General features: G+C 40.2%; 1 protein-coding gene across 6 annotated transcripts in view; it reads right to left on the bottom strand.

The window, feature by feature from the left end:
• Positions 1-19,396, bottom strand: part of JAK2 (Janus kinase 2) — a 274,729-nt gene that overhangs the window by 67,054 nt on the left and 188,279 nt on the right. For all 6 annotated transcript variants that reach the window (XR_008844274.1, XM_056522184.1, XM_056522199.1 and 3 more), the window contains one exon: positions 12,997-13,154. Coding sequence is in view for 5 of the 6 variants with exons in the window: in XM_056522184.1 (XP_056378159.1) it covers positions 12,997-13,154 (158 nt within the window). In the remaining variant the exon portion in view is untranslated. The remainder of the gene's footprint in view (positions 1-12,996; positions 13,155-19,396) is intronic.

Raw genomic sequence — 19,396 nt, forward strand, 5'->3', positions numbered from 1 at the left:
CCGCTATCCTCGCAGCTCGCTGAGGGAGACGTGGCCGCACATCGCCACCCCAGCTTGAGCGTTACACAGTCAACCAGATTGTAGGAGCGGTGAGTGGCACGAAAGTGCCGACAATTCATTCACAGCTATTACGCTTTATACCAACATAGCTATAATACAGCAATCCTAGAGAGTACAGCATACGGAAAACATTGATACTGTTTACCATCCTTAAGTGAATACAATTGGCAAAAAAAGAAAGACTGCTTCATTATATGCGGGACATATGAAAGTGGCCACTATTCACACAAGATTATATCAGGACTGCGATATATTCATTTACAGGTTATTACTGGAAACCACAACTATTTGATATCATCAGCGTCTTATCTTGTATTTATTCACATTTTCATTGCAGGATTCACATTGTATTTATTTGTATTTTATTTACAGGTTGTTACACTATATCTTATTTTCATTTACAGGTTGTTCCTTGTATTGTAGGACAATTCACCCCGTTATAGGGGACACAATATTTTTTCTAGGCTTTATTTGAGCCATTGTGCGTTTTTCTATTCCTGGTGTTAATAGTGACCATATCCACATATTTGTTTTTATCAAGTCATATGGTGGTATCCGTTTAGCATATTCAGGTACCAACGTGGGGCCCCACGTTTGGCACATTATTAACATTAATATTTTAAAATGTTATTGTCATCTGACATTCATATCTTATATATTGAGGTACATTAATACATTTATCATTTTTGGTACATTGTATTTAATTCTTTTCTTGGCATTTCCCAGACTGATACCATATAACTCTTTGATGAGTTAGTGCACTGAGGACTGGTATATTTTATTTGCCTTTAATCTACAAATCTGTTTAACTTTCTGGAGCCAGTTGATACATAAAAAAAAGTTTTTTCCTGGATAACCCCTTTAAGGGGTTAATTCTTCATACAAAGGTTGATTCTAGGGTAGGTTACCGAAAATACTATTTTTGGGGATGAGTCTTTTATTGCTAACATGTATGCCATGTGGTTCTTTTGCTCACTTTGTTTCATACTCTTATATAGGTAGCAAAGCTGCATCTTATCTGGTTATCATGGTATTCTAGTCAGTCTTGGTTTTCAATGACGCATAACAAGTATAAATATGGGAATATCTTTCATCTTCATATTGGTACTCGTCTGGTGGACTTATTATAGTTTACTGTTATCTTTTCTATCTTTTCTTTGACACAGGTCTTTATATGGAGTTTGCATATACTGCATTTCTATTGTGAACAGTAGCTGATGGATCAACATTTTAATATGGGACAGTTTTTTTCTATAATTGTTCTTTGTTACTTTGATAATACCTGAGGAACTGTAATATTCAGTTAAAGAGAAATGCTCTGGATTGCATTTTGATGCATATCTTAGTTGTGTATTATATCAGAACACTACTAACATACGAATTGAATATGTATAGATATATGTAACAAGTGGATTTTCAATCTGGTCATATTGTAGTCCGTCATGTCATCAATCTGGAGGTGATACTCTGTGACACCTCTGTCTGACATATGAGGGCCAGCCTTTGGTGTATTTATATTCTAATAAGTCACTATAGCACTCTTACCTTATTAGAACATTTATTTGATTTTGATTTTTTTTTATAAACATCAGTAATGGGTTAGGTTTTAGGGTTTTTTTCTTTTCAATTTTCTGTTATTTAATATCTTACTTTTGTGACAGTCCCTCTGTCACTATGACTATATTTAGCCTGTAACATAGCTAACACTAATCCCTGAATTACCCAAGTACTTATTACCATAGGGGTACTGGGAAGAGAAAGGTACCATCAGGAATATAACATCAAAAAACAATGTTTCAGATCTGAAGTGGTAGCAGGCAAGTATTATTAGGATGGCAATGGCCTAAATAAATGGCCTGGTCAGGCTGCTGCTGTTTGGGTCACAATGTAGCACCCGGTTTCCCTGCTATTCAATCAGCACCAGCTCCGGAGACAGATAGTTAGACAGGAAGCAGGGTGGTTGTTTACCTCACCTTACTATTGTTCCTATGAAATTATATTTGAGGCTGGTGTGTCCCTTTAATTCTGAAATATGAAACAGATGACATTTTTTGTGATTTTTTTTTTTTAAAAGCACAACAAATATGTAGAAAAAAGTAATATTTGGGGAATATATAATGGTCAAGATGTGGAGCTCACACAGAAGGGATACTGAGGTTACTGTATGCGCATTACCCAATGCACAATTTAGAAAAATTAAAAGACAAAGAATTGGATTACAGTCCTACAAAGCATACCTCAGGTATACTTCGTAGGACTGTTGTCCAGTTTTTGTCTTTTAATTTTTCAAAATTAATATTTCGTCCCATAAGCTAAGAAATAAACTTTTACATCTAGTACCATCACTAGAAACATTTATATGGCCCAAAATTTATAGTGTAGCAAACTCATTACTGAAATTGTTGACTATTTCTTGGAATAGCTCTGAAACAGCATGAGACGTCAGATTTTGTGAGGACAACGTAGTAGAATACATAAAGCCTACAGGCTTAATTGAAACAATTACAGATTTCTTTTGACAGGATTTAACAGCTGCTTAACATTTTGGCTATAACATAACATCTGATTATTTTGTAGTGAGAACACTTTGTACCACCATTTCTTTACCATGGTAACCTACAGTTCTACATGAACATAGTTTTACCAAGGCAATTAGGAGACATATTTTCGCTCCATAATAAAAAATGTTCTGTGAGATGGGATGTGACAACCTCCAGCCAGGTAAAAAATGATTACATTATTTGGCATTACTTGTATGTGACATTGTATTGACTCTTTGTGCTAAAAGATAAATGTTTCACATTTTGGATCACAGATTTACAAGTAAGGTAACTATATGAAAAGCAATATCCAGGGGTAGGAAATGCCCATTCTACTATATAGGGCTCACGCACGCAGCTATGCAGATCACAGAACCACTGTATAATGCCTTAGTGAGACACCATACTCTTCTTTCAAGACAATTCATGGAGAAATTATGCATATCTACTGCTGTATGTGTAGATTCAGTCATGGCCGTAAATGTTGGCACTCCTCACATTTTTCAAGAAAATGAAGAATTTCTCACAGAAAAGGATTGCAGTAACACATGTTTTGCTATACACATGTTTATTCCCTTTGTGTGTATTGGAACAGAACCAAAAAAGGGAGAAAAAAAGCAATTGGACATAATATCACACCAAAATCCAAAAAAGGGCTGGACAAAATTATTGGCACCCTTAACTTAATATTTGGTTGCACACCCTTAAGTAAAAATAACTGAAATCAGTCGCTTCCTATAACCATCAACTTGTTTAAGGCTGCTTATCCACCATCCGGACTATCCTGCATTGACACCTTTCATAAATTTTTCTCTTCCATCCACGCCCAGGGAGATTAGTTACAGTGCCATGGGTTGCAAACTTCTTGATAATGTTGCGCACTGTGGACAAAGGCAAATCTAGATCTCTGGAGATGGACTTGTAACCTTGAGATTGTTGATATTTTTCCACAATTTTGGTTATCAAGTCCTCAGACAGTTCTCTTCTTCTCTTTCTGTTGCCCATGCTTAGTATGGCACACACAGACACACAATACAAAGACTAAGTGAACTTCTCTCCTTTTTATCTGCTTTCAGGTGTGATTTTTATATTGCCCACACCTGTTCCTTGCCCCAAGTGAGTTTAACCCCTTAAGGACCAGGCCCATTTTGGCCTTAAGGACCAGACCAATTTTATTTTTGCATTTTAGTTTTTTTCTTCCACGCCTTCTAAAAATCATAACTCTTTTATATTTCCATCCACAGACCCATATGAGGGCTTGTTTTTTGCGTGACCAATTGTACTTTGTAATTACATCACTTATTTTACCATAAAATGTAAAGGCGCAACCAAACAAATATTATTTATGTGGGAAAATTGAAAAGAAAACCACAATTTAGAAAATTTGGGAAGTTTTTTTCTTGCGCTGTACACTTTCCGGAAAAATGACATGTTTTCTTTATTGTGTGGGTCAATACGATTAAAATGATACCCATGTTATATGCTTTTCTATAATTGTACCAAAAATCTCAAACCATTTTAACAAAATTAGTATGTTTGAAATTGACTTATTTTGACCACCTATAACTTTCTCATTTTTCTGTATATGGGGCGGTATGAGGGCTCATTTTTTGCGCCATGATCTGTAGTTTTTATCAGTACCACTTTTGCTTAGGTTTTACTTTTTATAAATTTTGTATAATTCGATCCGATCATCCATTCAAAATACTGCACTGCCGCGATCTGTATTGATCATGGCATCTGAGGGGTTATTGGTGGACATCCGCGCGATCGGGGATGTCCGCCATTACCGGCAGGTCCCAGGCTGCTGATAGCAGCCGGGACCTGCCGCGCGTGACACGAGCACCGGTCCGATGCTCGCGGTCATAGCGGTGCGTAAATTCACGTCATGGTGCGTTATGTGCTTGCAGCAATCTTATTTTTCCACAATTTTGAATGGACATAAATAATGGAATGAAACGTTAAACGTATACTTTTTTTTTTTTTTTTTTTTTACGGATGCATCCGGACATAATTTTTCAACCGTATAAGGCTGGATTAAAATTTGTACACTAGTTTTGATACAATTTATTAGTCAGGTTTTGAGGAATCCGTTTTTTTTATTTATTTATTTTTTTTTTATTCAAAAACCTGAAACGGGAACTGTATTGCAAAAATGTGGTGTGAACCCAGCCTGAACTGGAAATATGCTTTTTCAGCGCTGAAAGCATTTGGATTCTCAGGCTGCATAATTACAGTTATCAAAGCTTTATAATCCAACCAAGTATATTTTCCAAAAGATCATTGTCTGGCCAGTTCACCCTGTAGAATGGGACTCAACAGAGGTGTCCCCTCTTACCTCTATTCATCATTCTATCCATAGAACAAACCCCTAGCTTATATGATACGACTGAATCAGGATCACACAGGTATACGAATTGGCGACACTAAACATAAACTGATACTTTTCACCAGTTCTACTTCTCCCTCAACCCCTTTCCGCATTGTTCCAAACAATTCATGCTTTCAGTGTGATCCCTTAATATAAACTGAACTGACACAAATCTCAAATTCTTCCAGTTTCCCTCCCTCTCCCTGCTACAGTCACTTTTCTACCTAGACTGGCAACTTTCAGCTATCTCTTACTTAGGGATCCAACTAACTTATCCTTCCTCCCAGCTTTTCTCCAGTTATTTCCCCCCTAAGGCACAGTCCATTACCACTTTGATGCAAGAATACTCCCGCCACATGCTCATTTGGTTTGGCAAACTGGCAACTTTCATGATGCTACTTCTTCTTAAGTTTCTGTATGTACCTGCATAGATGCCAATCGCTATACCTAAATCCCTTTTTTTTTTTTTTTTGCTGGCTGGGGAAAAGGCCAAGAGTGGCAAAAAAGATATTGATCCACCATAGAGCATTTAGTGGTCTAGGTCTCTCGTATCTCAAGGACTACCAGAGGGAAGGCCTCTTTGACCAACTACAGCATTGGTGGTCTAGCAACCCAGACAAACTCTGGAACAACATCTCTGTAAGCTGTTCAGGTGTACTAATCATCAAGAAGATATTGCCAAATCCATCTTCAGACAGTACTACACTCCCTCATGTGGACCCTCAATGGACAACCCTCTGTTGAAGGAACTGTGGGCACGTTGAAACGCTCTTCCATATTTGATCAGAATGCTCTATCATTTGTCCTTTGTGACAAAATATTAAACTGGTTGGTAACAGATTGTTGGGTGTCCAGCAGGACCTAATAGCTCAGACAGCACTTCTCTTAATAGACCTAGATGACTATCCACATGATGCCTATACACTTATAGCCCACCTAGCTATGGCTAAAAAATTACATATAACTAGAATGGAAATTCTCCACTTCCCCTCCTCTGGCAGATACACTGTCATCTATCAACCTCACCTGGTACTTTGTAAGGTCTTACTCCCTGGCACACTAATAACATCAACAATTCCTGGCCCAAAGGGATATTTGGCTCTGCAGACCACAATACTACAATACTATACCCCTTGAGAACATAACAAATAACTCGACCCTTCACTCCCACTCGCTTTGCTCGATCCTTTTGTTTTCAATCTGAAACGTCACTCATAGGTGACCTGACCTCCTACATCCTTCCCCACCCTAATTCTCTCCTACCTACCTCTTCCTTTTACGGTGTACAAACCTAACACTAACTGAAGTTGTTTTCTGTTTATAGCTAGGCTCTTTTTTTGGTGTGTTGTACTGTTGGTTCTACAACCAAATGGCAATTGTTCATTGTTCTTAATTTACTGCTGTTTTTTCTAGAAGTGCAAATAATACCCCTTGTAGTGATGTGGACTTTAACTGCTGTTGTGAAGAGCCACCTTTAGAGAAAGGCTATCGAGACATGCTCTCCCTGTTAAATCAATGGCCCAGATTAATCAAACTGTGTGAGAGAAAAAAATAGAGTGATGATGTTAACATGTAGACATCTAGGTAAGGCAAAAATTATAAATCATAGCTCTCATAGGTAGGAAGTTCTAAGTGTGGTAGGATGACCTGGTCAACGTGTAAATGTACACAGAAAACTAAAATTGTTACATGCTGCTCAGGAGTAATTGAATCCTATTTCCTACATTTCAGGTGAAACTACTGCATTTCATGCACAATTTGCAGGTAGTAGTATGTGGGATCAACCACTAGGAAACTAAAGCAGCATGTATCAGTGTGTGTGAAAGTTGAGGACAGAATTTTGACTAGGGCATTGTCTGGTGCATCTAACCATTCTAAAGATGTGAATGCAGGCAATGTTTTACTATGCAAGTTATCCCTATTGAGCAGGTGAACAAACTATGTGGTGGGGATAAACTCCTTATACAGGAGGGATAAATCATCAATGTGATATAATGCATTTCTATTGCTCTAATAAGTGATTTGCAGGTTGTGTAATATTGTCTTTTGCTTTTATGCGATATGTACTGCAATTGTTTATTTGATATACAGGGCCCACAATTCAGACTAGCACGACCATTTAACTACTAGGAAATTACAGCAGTCTAAGTAGTTTAAAGATCACTCTAATCTCATTTAGTGGTTTAGGTATAGCATTTGTTTGTTTCATCTTTAGAGCACTGAAAAAGGATTTGACAAATCGTTATGTCAGACGTTAAAAGAGGTTAGGTTTACTAATAAGGCAATTATTCAGTCATGTTCACACTGAAGAATTTCTGGGTGGAAATTTTCAGCTCGGACATTCTACTGCAGCAGAGTACCATTGAAGAGTAAGGGTATCATTGGGATTCTGTTGAACTGTGCACATATTCCGCAGCATAAATCCTGATTTTGGCGTCTGCAGAAAGAATGAACCTGTTCATTGTTTCTGCAGGTTCCTCCCAGAAACACACAGTCGTTTATGGAGATAATGTATTTCACAGTGGTCCTAGCGCCGCTGGAACATGCAAATGTGCGAAATGTTAGTCTGTGTTTTTTGTGTGAACAAGCCTTATTATTAAGATTTTTTCTATATACACCGAGAGTTTACACTTGCACTATTGACCTTTTAGAAAAAAAACTGATATCAGCAACTCTATTTATATTTATCGTTCAACTCTATGCTTTTATTGATTTTCTTTAATAAAGCTGTCCAGCTATAAAGCAGTTAGTTTTTTTAAGACTACATCCTGGAGTGTTGGATTTCTCTTCTAAAGTGCTTCCTGTTTGTTCCTCTTGCTTTACTGCAATTTGCAATAAATCTAGCACTAAAACCATGTTTATATGATGCTGGATTCACAGTCAAGGTAAAAACACTGGCTTAGGGATTAATGGGGTTTCTCAAGTAGACAACCCCTGTGCATATGCCCTACCATATTATGGTAAATGAATGTCAAAAAGGGAGTCCCCCTTACAAGATCTCCTGCTTTAATGAGCCTGAGAAGAGTGCTAAACTGCAAAGTCTAAAACGGTATTAACCCCTTAAGGACAAAGGGATTTTTCATTTTTGCACTTTCGTTTTACCAAGGGATGTCCTGATACTGCTACTAGTATCGGTATCGGGGCCGATACCAGGCATTTGCATGGTATTGGGGGCTCATTTAATGTCCCCAATACCAAATCCTATACCTGCTGCAGTGTGGCCATCCTCCCGTCAAATACCCTGCTGCCCCGTTCTCTTCTCCGCATCATACCGTCCCATGGAGGAGCATGTGACACACAAATCACTCCACCTCCTCCACAGCGCCCAGTGTAACGCTATGGAGGAAGCAGCGTGATGTGTATGTCACATACTTCTTCATAGGACGCCATGATTCAGGTCACCCGAATTCCCTTTAAAAAAATAAAATAAAAGTACTCTTAATTGGTATTGGCGAGTACTGGAATTAAAGTATCAGTACTCGTACTCTGTCTTAAAAAAAAATGGTATAGGGACATCCCTCGTTTTTTCCTCTTTGCCTTCTAATTGCCATAACCCTTTCACTTTTCCACCTACAGCCTTATATGAGGGCTTGTTCTTGCACCACAAATTATACTTTGTAATGACAGCACTCATTTTACTACCAAATTTACAGTGAAACAAAAAAAAAATAATACATTTATATATATATATATATATATATATATATATAAAATGTGGGGGGGGGGGGGAACATCTAGAAAATTTTGAGGGCTTCTGATTCTACAAAGTGCACTGTTCTGTAAAAATGACACATTGGGGGAAATTCATGAAAACTTGTGCAGAGGAAAAGTTAACTAGTGGCCCATAGCAACCAATTAGATAGCTTCTTTCATTTTTTAAAAGCTTTCTGAAAAATGAAAGAAGCGATCTGATTGGTTGCTTTGGGCAACTGGTCAACTACTCCTCAGTACAGGTCTTGATAAATCTCCCCCATTATCCCTATTCTATAGGTTCATACAATTAAAACAATACCCTATTCGTATAGTTTTTATTTTATTTTAGTACTTAAAAAAAAAAAAAAAACTTTTTGTACGAAAATTTGTATGCATAAAATTGTCCTCTTCTGACCCCAATAACTTTTGTATTTTTTTTGTATACCACGCTGTATGAGGGCTTTTTTACACTGTAATCTGTTTTTATTGGTACCATTGTGATATTGATCTGACTTTTCGATCACTTTTTACTTATATTTTTCTGGGATGTGATCAAAAAAACTCCATTCTGGGGTTTGTAAAAATAGAGGTATAGATCAGCTCACCCCGAAGCCAACAGGACAGAGTACGGAAAGGGTGTGGACTGCCCCAACTTGGATCAGCAAAAACAAGGAAATTCCAGCTCGGTTTCAGATCAAATAGCAGTCTTTATTCACATGAAGCTATATGGATCACAGGTACAAGGCAGGATGTGACGCGTTTCGGCCAGGTGCTGGCCTTACTGGTAGGAGTAAGGCCAGCACCTGGCCAAAATGAGGCCAATCCTGCCTTGTACCTGTGATCCATGTAGCTTCATGTGAATAAAGACGGCTATTTGACCTGAAACCGAGCTGGAATTTCCTTGTTTTTGCTGATTCTGGGGTTTGGTATTTTTTATGTTTACGCCATCTACCATAAGGGATAAATAATGTTGCATTCTAATAATAAGAACAATTACACATGTGGTGATACCTAACATGTTCATTTTTATTTTGTTTACATGTTATTTTATATAGGAAAAGGGGGGCGATTCGAACTTTTAATATGGAAGGGGTTTAACTTTTTTTTTTATTACACTTTATTGGTCCCTTAGAGGACTTTACTAGGGATCATTAGATTCCTCGTACAGATCAATGTAGTTCCATAGAACTACATTGGTCTGTGTGCTCTATTGATAAAGCCTGGTCCAGGCAGGCTCCATCAAATGAAGGGCCAGGACCCGGAAGGATGGAGAGGTAAGCCCCCTGGGATACCTCCACAGTGAATCACGATTGTGCTGCAGGGGGACGATCCACTCCACTAGACCACCAGGGATGTGGGGTCCATGATGGACCAGGTGAGTCATGTGTCTCGAAGGGGTTAAGAAGAGTGCTCTTACACAGTAAAGTTTTGCCTAGTTTTTGTTCAGAAATTGTGATGCAGTTTTGAAGTCAAAACTAGGTATGGATCCTAATGTATTAGATTATACAAAGAACAGATGCCACTTATACTCGTTCCACAAACAAACCTGAGGCTGTGTTCCCACAGTTGCGTTTGAGAACTGCAGAAAAACACATGGCAAAAAAACTTTTTTGAAAAATATATTTTTTTAGATAGTGCTTTATGCACAGCAGCTGGCAAAGCATTGGTTAACAGCAGTCTTTATTTGTCATACACAATGTTATAGGTCTGGCAATGCCTATTAAATTGCAGAGCCTGCAGAGACCGTTTAGATTCTAATTACGGTATGTAAACAAAAAAATGCAGCGAAAATTCTAATTTAAGAACATAGTCTTAGGGTACGTTCACAAGAGCGGATCCACAGCGTATTTTATGCTGCGGATCTGCCGCTGAAGGACCCCTGCATGGTGGCTTTACATGTGCCTGCTCTGAACGGCAATAGCCGCTACGAGCAGACACACTGCGATGTGCGAGTCGCAGCGCACATGCGTAGTATACTCGCACATCGCTGCAGCTCTCGGCCTAGCTCATGGAGCAGAGGGAGCGGGCACGATGTGTGCGAGTACACCGCGCATGCGCAGTGACTCACACATCGCTTCAGTGAGTCTGCTTGTAGCGGCGTAATGCCACTCCGAGCAGGCACATGTAAAGCCACCATGCAGTTGTCCTTTAGCGGCATATCTGTAGCGTAAAATACACTGTGGGTCCGCTCGTGTGAACGTAACCTTACATATTCACAGGGCAGAATTTCTGCGCTGAATTCTGCACAAATTTATAGCCAATACACTTCAATGGAAGTTTGCTGTACCATTCACACAGAATTTCTGTGCAGAATTTCTGCTGCAGGAATTCTTAGACGTTTAGAGTTGGCTATAAATTCTTGCAGACATTTCATGCAGAATTCTATGCAGAATTCGGTGCAGAAATTCTGCCGTGTGAACTCGGCCTTAAGCTACTCTTGGACGCGGTACTAAAAGCATGCAGCTTCTGCACGCATCTCTGTTTTATAGCCGACACCTAGGGTCCACTAGCTGTAATTACTGTGAAATCTTGTAGCCACTAAAGCTTGAGATTCCTCAATAATTGTGCCAGACACCTAGACTTGCCGCTGCTCCAGGAGCCAGCTGCAATTATCACACAGGTATGGCAGCCGCAGGCTCCATCGATGAAAAAAAAAAAAAAGTTGAATAATACAATACCAATATTGTTTTATGAGGGGGTTCATCTTGCTTCTAATATGTAATTAAAGGGATTAAAATGTATGTATACTAAACAGTACAAATAAAACAAAGCTTTATCAATGAAAATCAAGCCCCATGTACAAACCAAGGTTTTTTCTTACATGTCTTTCTAGTTGCGCAAACATGTTGAATACTGGAAAATAAATAGTACCTTCAGAATCCTGTAAAACAACCAACCCTATACCTCATCATGTAGCCTGACGAAACCTTTGTATGCGAAAACGCGTTTGGGGTAAGAAGTACTCCATAGATGCTCTGGTCATGTACTATTATGATTTGCATTACTCTTATTCATGTTCCTGTACTGTATTGCACCTTTCCATTATAGCCACCTATGTTGATGCGGGCATATGCTTGAGACACCATTGTATGTTTTCTTCCAATGCCTGTGCAACATGGCAGTTCCTGAGTGATTTGATAGCCTTGTGCTTTGGATGAATATTTCTCTAGACATTGTTGTACTTTGCACTTTTGCTTACGGTATGTTTACATAAGCCCAATACTCTTATGAGTGCTCTCATCCTCTTTTCTTCTACCCGAGTCTTTGTGGTACCTATACATATATGTGTTTTTTATATATGTTTTTATATATATTTGTTGTATTCTAATAAAGCCTGTCTTCATTTCTACTAATATTGTTGTATGGTCTCTTTTTTGGTGTATATATTTTGCATGTCAGCCATATGATATTGGTTATGAGCCATATTTTCTCTTTGGTAACAGATACAGATTAGGAAATAATAATAATATAATAATTATAACCATTTTTGTAAGCAGTTTCCATGAAGATCTAGAAGTCTTCATGGTAAGACTACAAACACTGCGAAAACCAATCCTTACACCAACTCCTATTTGTCTCTTAAAGGAAAACGGTCACCCGTTCACCTGCACTATAACCCCATACACTGGGTTTTAGTGTGCGGGGGTGGAGGGAGACAGGAGATTGATGCAGGATCTCGGACTGCTATGCCTACCTCCAGTCCGGAGCCCCGATCCTCCAAAGGTCCCCATCCTCTAGTGCTGACTTGCGCTTTGAGGCGGGCCCGCCGTCTGGAATTAAATATTCATAAGCGCTTGTCACATGAGCGCTCGTGCCTACTGAGCGCTCACGTGACCGACGTTTATGAATATTTAAAACAAGCCGGCGGGCCCACCTCAAAGCGCAAGTCAGTGCTGGAAGCTGGGGACCTTTGGAGGATCGGGGCTCCGGACTAAAAGGTAGGTATAGCAGTCCAAGATCCTGCATCAGTCTCCTGTTCACCCGCGCTAAAACTTGGTGTATAGGGTTATAGTGTGGGTGAACGGGTGACTGTTTTCCTTTAAAGGGGGTTTCAATTAATAGGAGTTGTCTAATAATTTTAATTGTAAGTACAGCATAAACAATTCAAAATCTTCATAATATGTCAATTTGGGGGAATAAACTTTATGTTTTAGGTATTTGCATCTCCCTAAGCATTCTGTTACTACTACCTCTTCCTTCTGATATGTGGGTGGGCAGTGCATGGAATCACTCTGCTTAATTATTCATTTAGATGCAATAGAGCAGAAAAAAACGCTTACAAAACGGGAACACAGCCTCCATACATTGGCTGTACCATAAACATATACTTACGAAACAGGCCCATGGCAATAACTCTGAATGCTTTCCAATACTCGGGGAGGCACTACTTCCTTGCAAAGGTAATGGTGTGCATCTGCCGTCAATCTGTAATAGCCATCAATAAGTGACACGAAGGACAAAGCTTCCTTCAGTGATGAAAATTCCACCTCCTAAATAAAAAAAGTAACAAATAAATGTGATTATTAATGCGTGCTTTGTATTCATAGTGTATAATTCTCTGTTCATGTTGTAACAGCTCCTATAGCCATTTACATACACACTAGATCTGCACTTCAGTAAATGTTTTGAGCCATTTTAGCCTTAGCCTGTAGCCAAAGAATTCTGATGACATCATCAGCTCAGCCCAAAGCAGCCATGTTCCTCATTTTACAGTCAGTGTTTCAGAGGTAACCACACGGCCAGCAAGATCCTGAGCATTCCTCTCCATTGAAGCCTACTGTAGCTTCGCTAGTATGTTCACACAACTATCTAACATTATAGCTGCATCTCTATTTGTTGTGCTTTCTTGTTGTCCTTGTGTTTTATTACAGTTTATAGTTAGCAGCTAGGAGCCATGCTTGTCATTCTGGTGGGATGGCATGCTCCTGGGTATATATCAGTGTATACTGTTCATCGTTTTAAATATCTGTGTTTTATGTAACTAAAATGTCATGCACATATTTGTATTTGCATTGCCTTGTACAGTAATGTATTATATGCATCGTTATATGTTAGTGTGCATTAATAAGGGTCTTATTCTTCTGTTCTTCAGTTGCACCACATATATCCTTGCATTAAAAGTTTAAATTGGACATTGCTCCTTTGTCAATGAATTTCCAAGGAAGGTTTAGCTGTCTGTCAAGTTATGAACCCTCACACATAAGGAGGACAAAACACACAAACACACACACACACACACACACACACACACATATATATATACATATACACACACACATACAGTCAGATGCATAAATATTGGGACATCGACATAATTCTAACATTTTGGGCTCTACACATCACCACAATGGATTTGAAATGAAATTACAAGATGTGCTTTAACTACAGATTGTCAGCTTTAACCCCTTAAGGACAATGGACGAACTCCTACGCCCCCGTTTCCGAGTCCTTAAGGACCGAGGACGTAGGAGTACGTCCTGTCCTTTCCCGGCCCCCCGCCGCTAGCCGGAGGGGAGCCGGTGCCCGATGCCTGCTGAAATCGTTCAGCAGGCATTGCGGCATATCGCCCAGGGGGGTCATTATGCCCTCCCATGTCGGCGATGGCCGCAGATCGCTGGACAATTCAGTCCAGCGATCTGCGGCGATTCCGAGTCAAACGGGTCTCCAGTGACCCGGTGACCCGGAATTACTGGCTGATCGGGGCCGTCAGAGATGGCCCCGAACAGCCATTGCCAGCAGGGGTGAGGTGGCACTGGTGCCACCTCACGATCGCCCTGATTCGTCGGCCGGATTACCGGCCGACCAACAATCAGGGCGCCTGCTGCGGGTGTCACTCCCGCACCCGCTCCGCCCCTCTTCCGGAGGACGTGAGCGGGTGCGGGACGTGCACCCCTGGTGCTGGGGACCCCGATCCCCGGCGTTAATGTTGGGATCGGGCCCCAGGAGCGATGGCGGCAGCGGCGGGACTGACCTGTGCGGCGATCGAGCAGCAGGAGGCGAGCGACAGCCTCCTGCTGTTGCTTAGCAACAGCTCCCAGCATGCAAAAAGGGCATGCTGGGAGCTGTAGTTATGCAACAGGAGGAGGCAGACCACCACAACTCCCAGCATGCACTTATGGGCATGCTGGGACTTATGGTTTTGCAACAGCTGGAGGCACATTCTTTCTATGGAAAAGTGTACCTTCAGCTGTTGTGTAACTACAACTCCCAGCTTGCACAAACAGCTTAAGTGCATGCTGGGAGTTGTAGTGGTGCATCTGCTGGTTGCATAACTACAACTCCCAGCATGCCCGTTGGCTGTCGGTGACTGCTGAGAGTTGTAGTTTTGCAACAGCTGAAGGCACACTGAGTTAAGTAGTAAACCAGTGTGTCTCCAGCTGTTGCATAACTACAATCCCCAGCATCCCCAGCCAAAGTAGTATGCCTCCCGCTGTTGCATAACTACAAAACCCGGCATGCCCTTCCGGTGTCCGTACATGCTGGGGGTTGTAGCTTTTGCAACAGCTGAAGGCACACTGGTTGCAAAACACTGAGTTTGTTGCCAAACTCGGTGTTTCACAACCTGTGTGTGTCCAGCTGTTGCAAAACTACAACTCCCAGCATGCACTTATAGACCGTACATGCTGGGAGTTGTAGTTTTGCAACAGCTGGATGTCCCCCCCCCCCCCCCCCCAATGTGAATGTACAGGGTACACTCACATGGGCGGAGGATTACAGTAAGTATCCGGCTGCAAGTTTGAGCTGCAACAAATTTTCTGCTGCAGCTCAAGCTGCCAGCGAGAAACTACTGTGAACCCCCCGCCCGTGTGACTGTACCCTAAAAACACTACACTACACTAACACACAATAAAATAAAAAGTAAAAAACACTACGTATACACATACCCCTACACAGCCCCCTCCCCTCCCCAATAAAAATGAAAAATGTCTGGTGCGCCACTGTTTCCAAAACGGAGCCTCCAGCGGTTGCAAAACAACTACTCCCAGTATTGCCAGATAGCCGTTGACTGTCTAGGCATGCTGGGAGTTTTACAACAGCTGGAGGCACCCTGTTTGGGAATCACTGGCGTAGAATACCCCTATGTCCACCCCTATGCAAGTCCCTAATTTTGGCCTCAAATGCGCATGGCGCTCTCACTTTGGAGCCCTGTCGTATTTCAAGGCAACAGTTTAGGGTCACATATGGGGTATCGCCGTACTCGGGAGAAATTGCCTAACAAATTTTGGGGGGTATTTTCTGCTATTACCCTTTTTAAAAATGTAAAACTTTGGGAAAACAAGCATTTTAGATAAAAAAAATATATATTTTTTTACATATGCAAAAGTCGTGAAACACCTGTAGGGTATTAAGGTTCAAATTACCCCTAGTTACGTTCCCCGAGGGGTCTAGTTTCCAAAATGGTATGCCATGTGGTTTTTTTTTGCTGTCCTGGCACCATAGGGGCTTCCTAAATGCGGCATGCCCCCAGAGCAAAATTTGCTTTCAAAAAGCCAAATGTGACTCCTTCTCTTCTGAGACCTGTAGTGCGCCAGCAGAGCACTTTTCACCCCCATATGGGGTGTTTACTGAATTGGGAGAAATTGGGCTTCAAATTCTGGGGGGTATTTTCTGCTATTACCCTTTTTAAAATTGTAAAAATTTGGGGAAACCAAGCATTTTAGGTAAAAAAATATATATATTTTTTTACATATGCAAAAGTCGTGAAACACCTGTAGGGTATTAAGGTTCACATTACCCCTTGTTACGTTCCCCGAGGGGTCTAGTTTCCAAAATGGTATGCCATGTGTTTTTTTTTTTTTGCTGTTCTGGCACCATAGGGGCTTCCTAAATGAGGCATGCCCCCAGAGCAAAATTTGCTTTCAAAAAGCCAAATGTGACTCCTTCTCTTCTGAGACTTGTAGTGCGCCAGCAGAGCACTTTTCACCCCCATATGAGGTGTTTTCTGTATCGGAAGAAATTGGGCTTCAAATTTTGGTGGGTATTTTCTGCTATTACCCTTTTTAAAAATGTAAAATTTTTGGGAAACCAAGCATTTTAGGTAAAAAAAAAAAATATATTTTTTTTACATATGCAAAAGTCGTGAATCACCTGTGGGGTATTAAGGTTTACTTTACCCCTTTGTTATGTTCCCCGAGGGGTCTAGTTTCCAAAATGGTATGCCATGTGTTTTTTTTGCTGTCCTGGCACCATAGGGGCTTCCTAAAGGTGACATGCCCCCCAAAAACCATTTGTCGCTCCTTCCCTTCTGAGCCCTCTACTGCGCCCGGTGAACAATTAACATAGACATATGAGATATGTGCTTACTCGAGAGAAATTGGGTTTCAAATACAAGTAAAAATTTTCTTCTTTTTACCCCTTGCAAAAATTCAAAAATTGGGTCTACAAGAACATGCGAGTGTAAAAAACGAAGATTTTGAATTTTCTCCTTCACTTTGCTGCTATTCCTGTGAAACACCTAAAGGGTTAATACACTTACTGAATGTCACTTTGAATACTTTGGGGGTGTAGTTTTTATAATGGGGTCTTTTATGGGGTATTTCTAATATGAAGACCCTTCAAATCCACTTCAAACCTGAACTGGTCCCTGAAAAATAGTGAGTTTGAAAATTTTGTGAAAAATTTCAAAATTGCTGCTGAACTTTGAAGCCCTCTGGTGTCTTCCAAAAGTAAAAACTCATAAATTTTATGATGCAAACATAAAGTAGACATATTGTATATGTGAACCCAAAAAAATATATATTTTGAATATCCATTTTGCTTACAAGCAGAGAGCTTCAAAGTTAGAAAAATGCAAAATTTTCATTTTTTTCATAAAATTTGGGGATTTTTCACCAAGAAAGGATGCAAGTTACCATAACATTTTACCACTAAGTTAAAGTAGAATATGTCACGAAAAAAACAATCTCGGAATCAGAATGATAAGTAAAAGCATTCCAGAGTTATTAATGTTTAAAGTGACAGTGGTCAGAATTGCAAAAAACGCTCCGGTCCTTAAGGTGTAAAATGGCCTGGTCCTTAAGGGGTTAATTTGAAGGTATTTACATCCAAATCAGGTGAAAGGTGTAGGAATTACAACAGTTTGCATATGTGCCTCCCACTTGTTAAGGGACCAAAAGTAATGGGACAGAATAATAATCATAAATCAAACTTTCACTTTTTAATACTTTGTTGCAAACCTTTGCAGTCAATTACAGCCTGAAGTCTGGAACGCATAGACATCAGCAGACATTGCTGGGTTTAATCCCTGGTGATGTTCTGCCAGGCCTCTACTGCAACTGTCTTCAGTTCCTGCTTGTTCTTGGGGCATTTTGCCTTCAGTTTTGTCTTCAGCAAGTGAAATGCATGCTCAAATTGGATTCAGGTCAGGTGATTGACTTGGCCTTTGCATCATATTCGACTTCTTTCCTGAAAAAAACTAATTGGTTGCTTTTGCAGTATGTTTTGGGTCATTGTCCATCTGCACTGTGAAGCGCCGTCCAACGAGTTCTGAAGCATTTTGCTGAATATGAGTAGATAATATTGACCGAAACACTTCAGAATTAATCCTGCTGCTTTTTGTCAGCAGTCACATCATCAATAAATACAAGAGAAGCAGTTCCCTTGGCAGCCATACATGCCAGCACCATGACACTACCACCACCATGCTTCACTGATGAGGTGGTATGCGTAGGATCATGAGCAGTTCCTTTCCTTCTCCATACTCTTCTCTTCCCATCACTCTGGTACAAGTTGATCTTGGTCTCATCTGTCCATAGGATGTTGTTCCAGAACTGTGAAGGCTTTTTTAGATGTCATTTGGCAAACTCTAATCTGGCCTTCCTGTTTTTGAGGCTCATCAATGGTTTACATCTTGTGGTGAACCCTCTGTATTCACTCTGGTGAAGTCTTCTCTTGATTGTTGACTCTGACACACATACACCTACCTCTTGGAGAGTGTTCTTGATCTGGCCAACTGTTGTGAAGGGGTTTTCTTCACCAGGGAAATAATTCTTCACTCATCCACCACAGTTGTTTTCCTTGGTCTTCCGGGTCTTTTGGTGTTGCTGAGCTCACCGGTGCGTTCCTTCTTTTTAAGAATGTTCAAAACAGTTATTTTGTCCACGCCTAATATTTTGTCTCTCTCTCTCTGATGGGTTTGTTTTGTTTTTTTAGCCTCATTGTGGCTTGCTTCACCGATAGTGACAGCTCTTTGGATCTCATCTTGAGAGTTGACAGCAACAGATTCCAAATGCAAATAGCACATTTGAAATTAACTCTGGAACTTTTACCTGCTCATTGTAATTGGGATAATGAGGGAATAACACACACCTGGCCACGGAACAGCTGAGAAGCCAATTGTCCCATTGCTTTTGGTCCCTTAACAAGTGGGAGGCACATATGCAAACAGTTGTAATTCCTACACCGTTCACCTGATTTGAATGTAAACACCCTCAAATTAAAGCTGACAATTTGCAGTAAAAGCACATTTTGTTCATTTCAAATCCATTGTGGTGGTGTATAGAGGCAAAAATGTTAGAATTGTGTAGATGTCCCAATATTTATGGACCTGACTTTACGTGTGTGTGTGTGTGTGTGTGTGTGTGTGTGTGTGTGTGTGTGTGTATGTATGTATGTATGTATGTATATATATATATATATATATATATATATATATATAAAATAAAGGGAACACTAAGATAACACATCCTAGATCTGAATGAATGAACTAATCGTATGAAATACTTTCATCTTT

The sequence above is a fragment of the Hyla sarda genome, chromosome 1, assembly GCF_029499605.1.
Source record: "Hyla sarda isolate aHylSar1 chromosome 1, aHylSar1.hap1, whole genome shotgun sequence".
NCBI lineage: Eukaryota > Metazoa > Chordata > Amphibia > Anura > Hylidae > Hyla > Hyla sarda.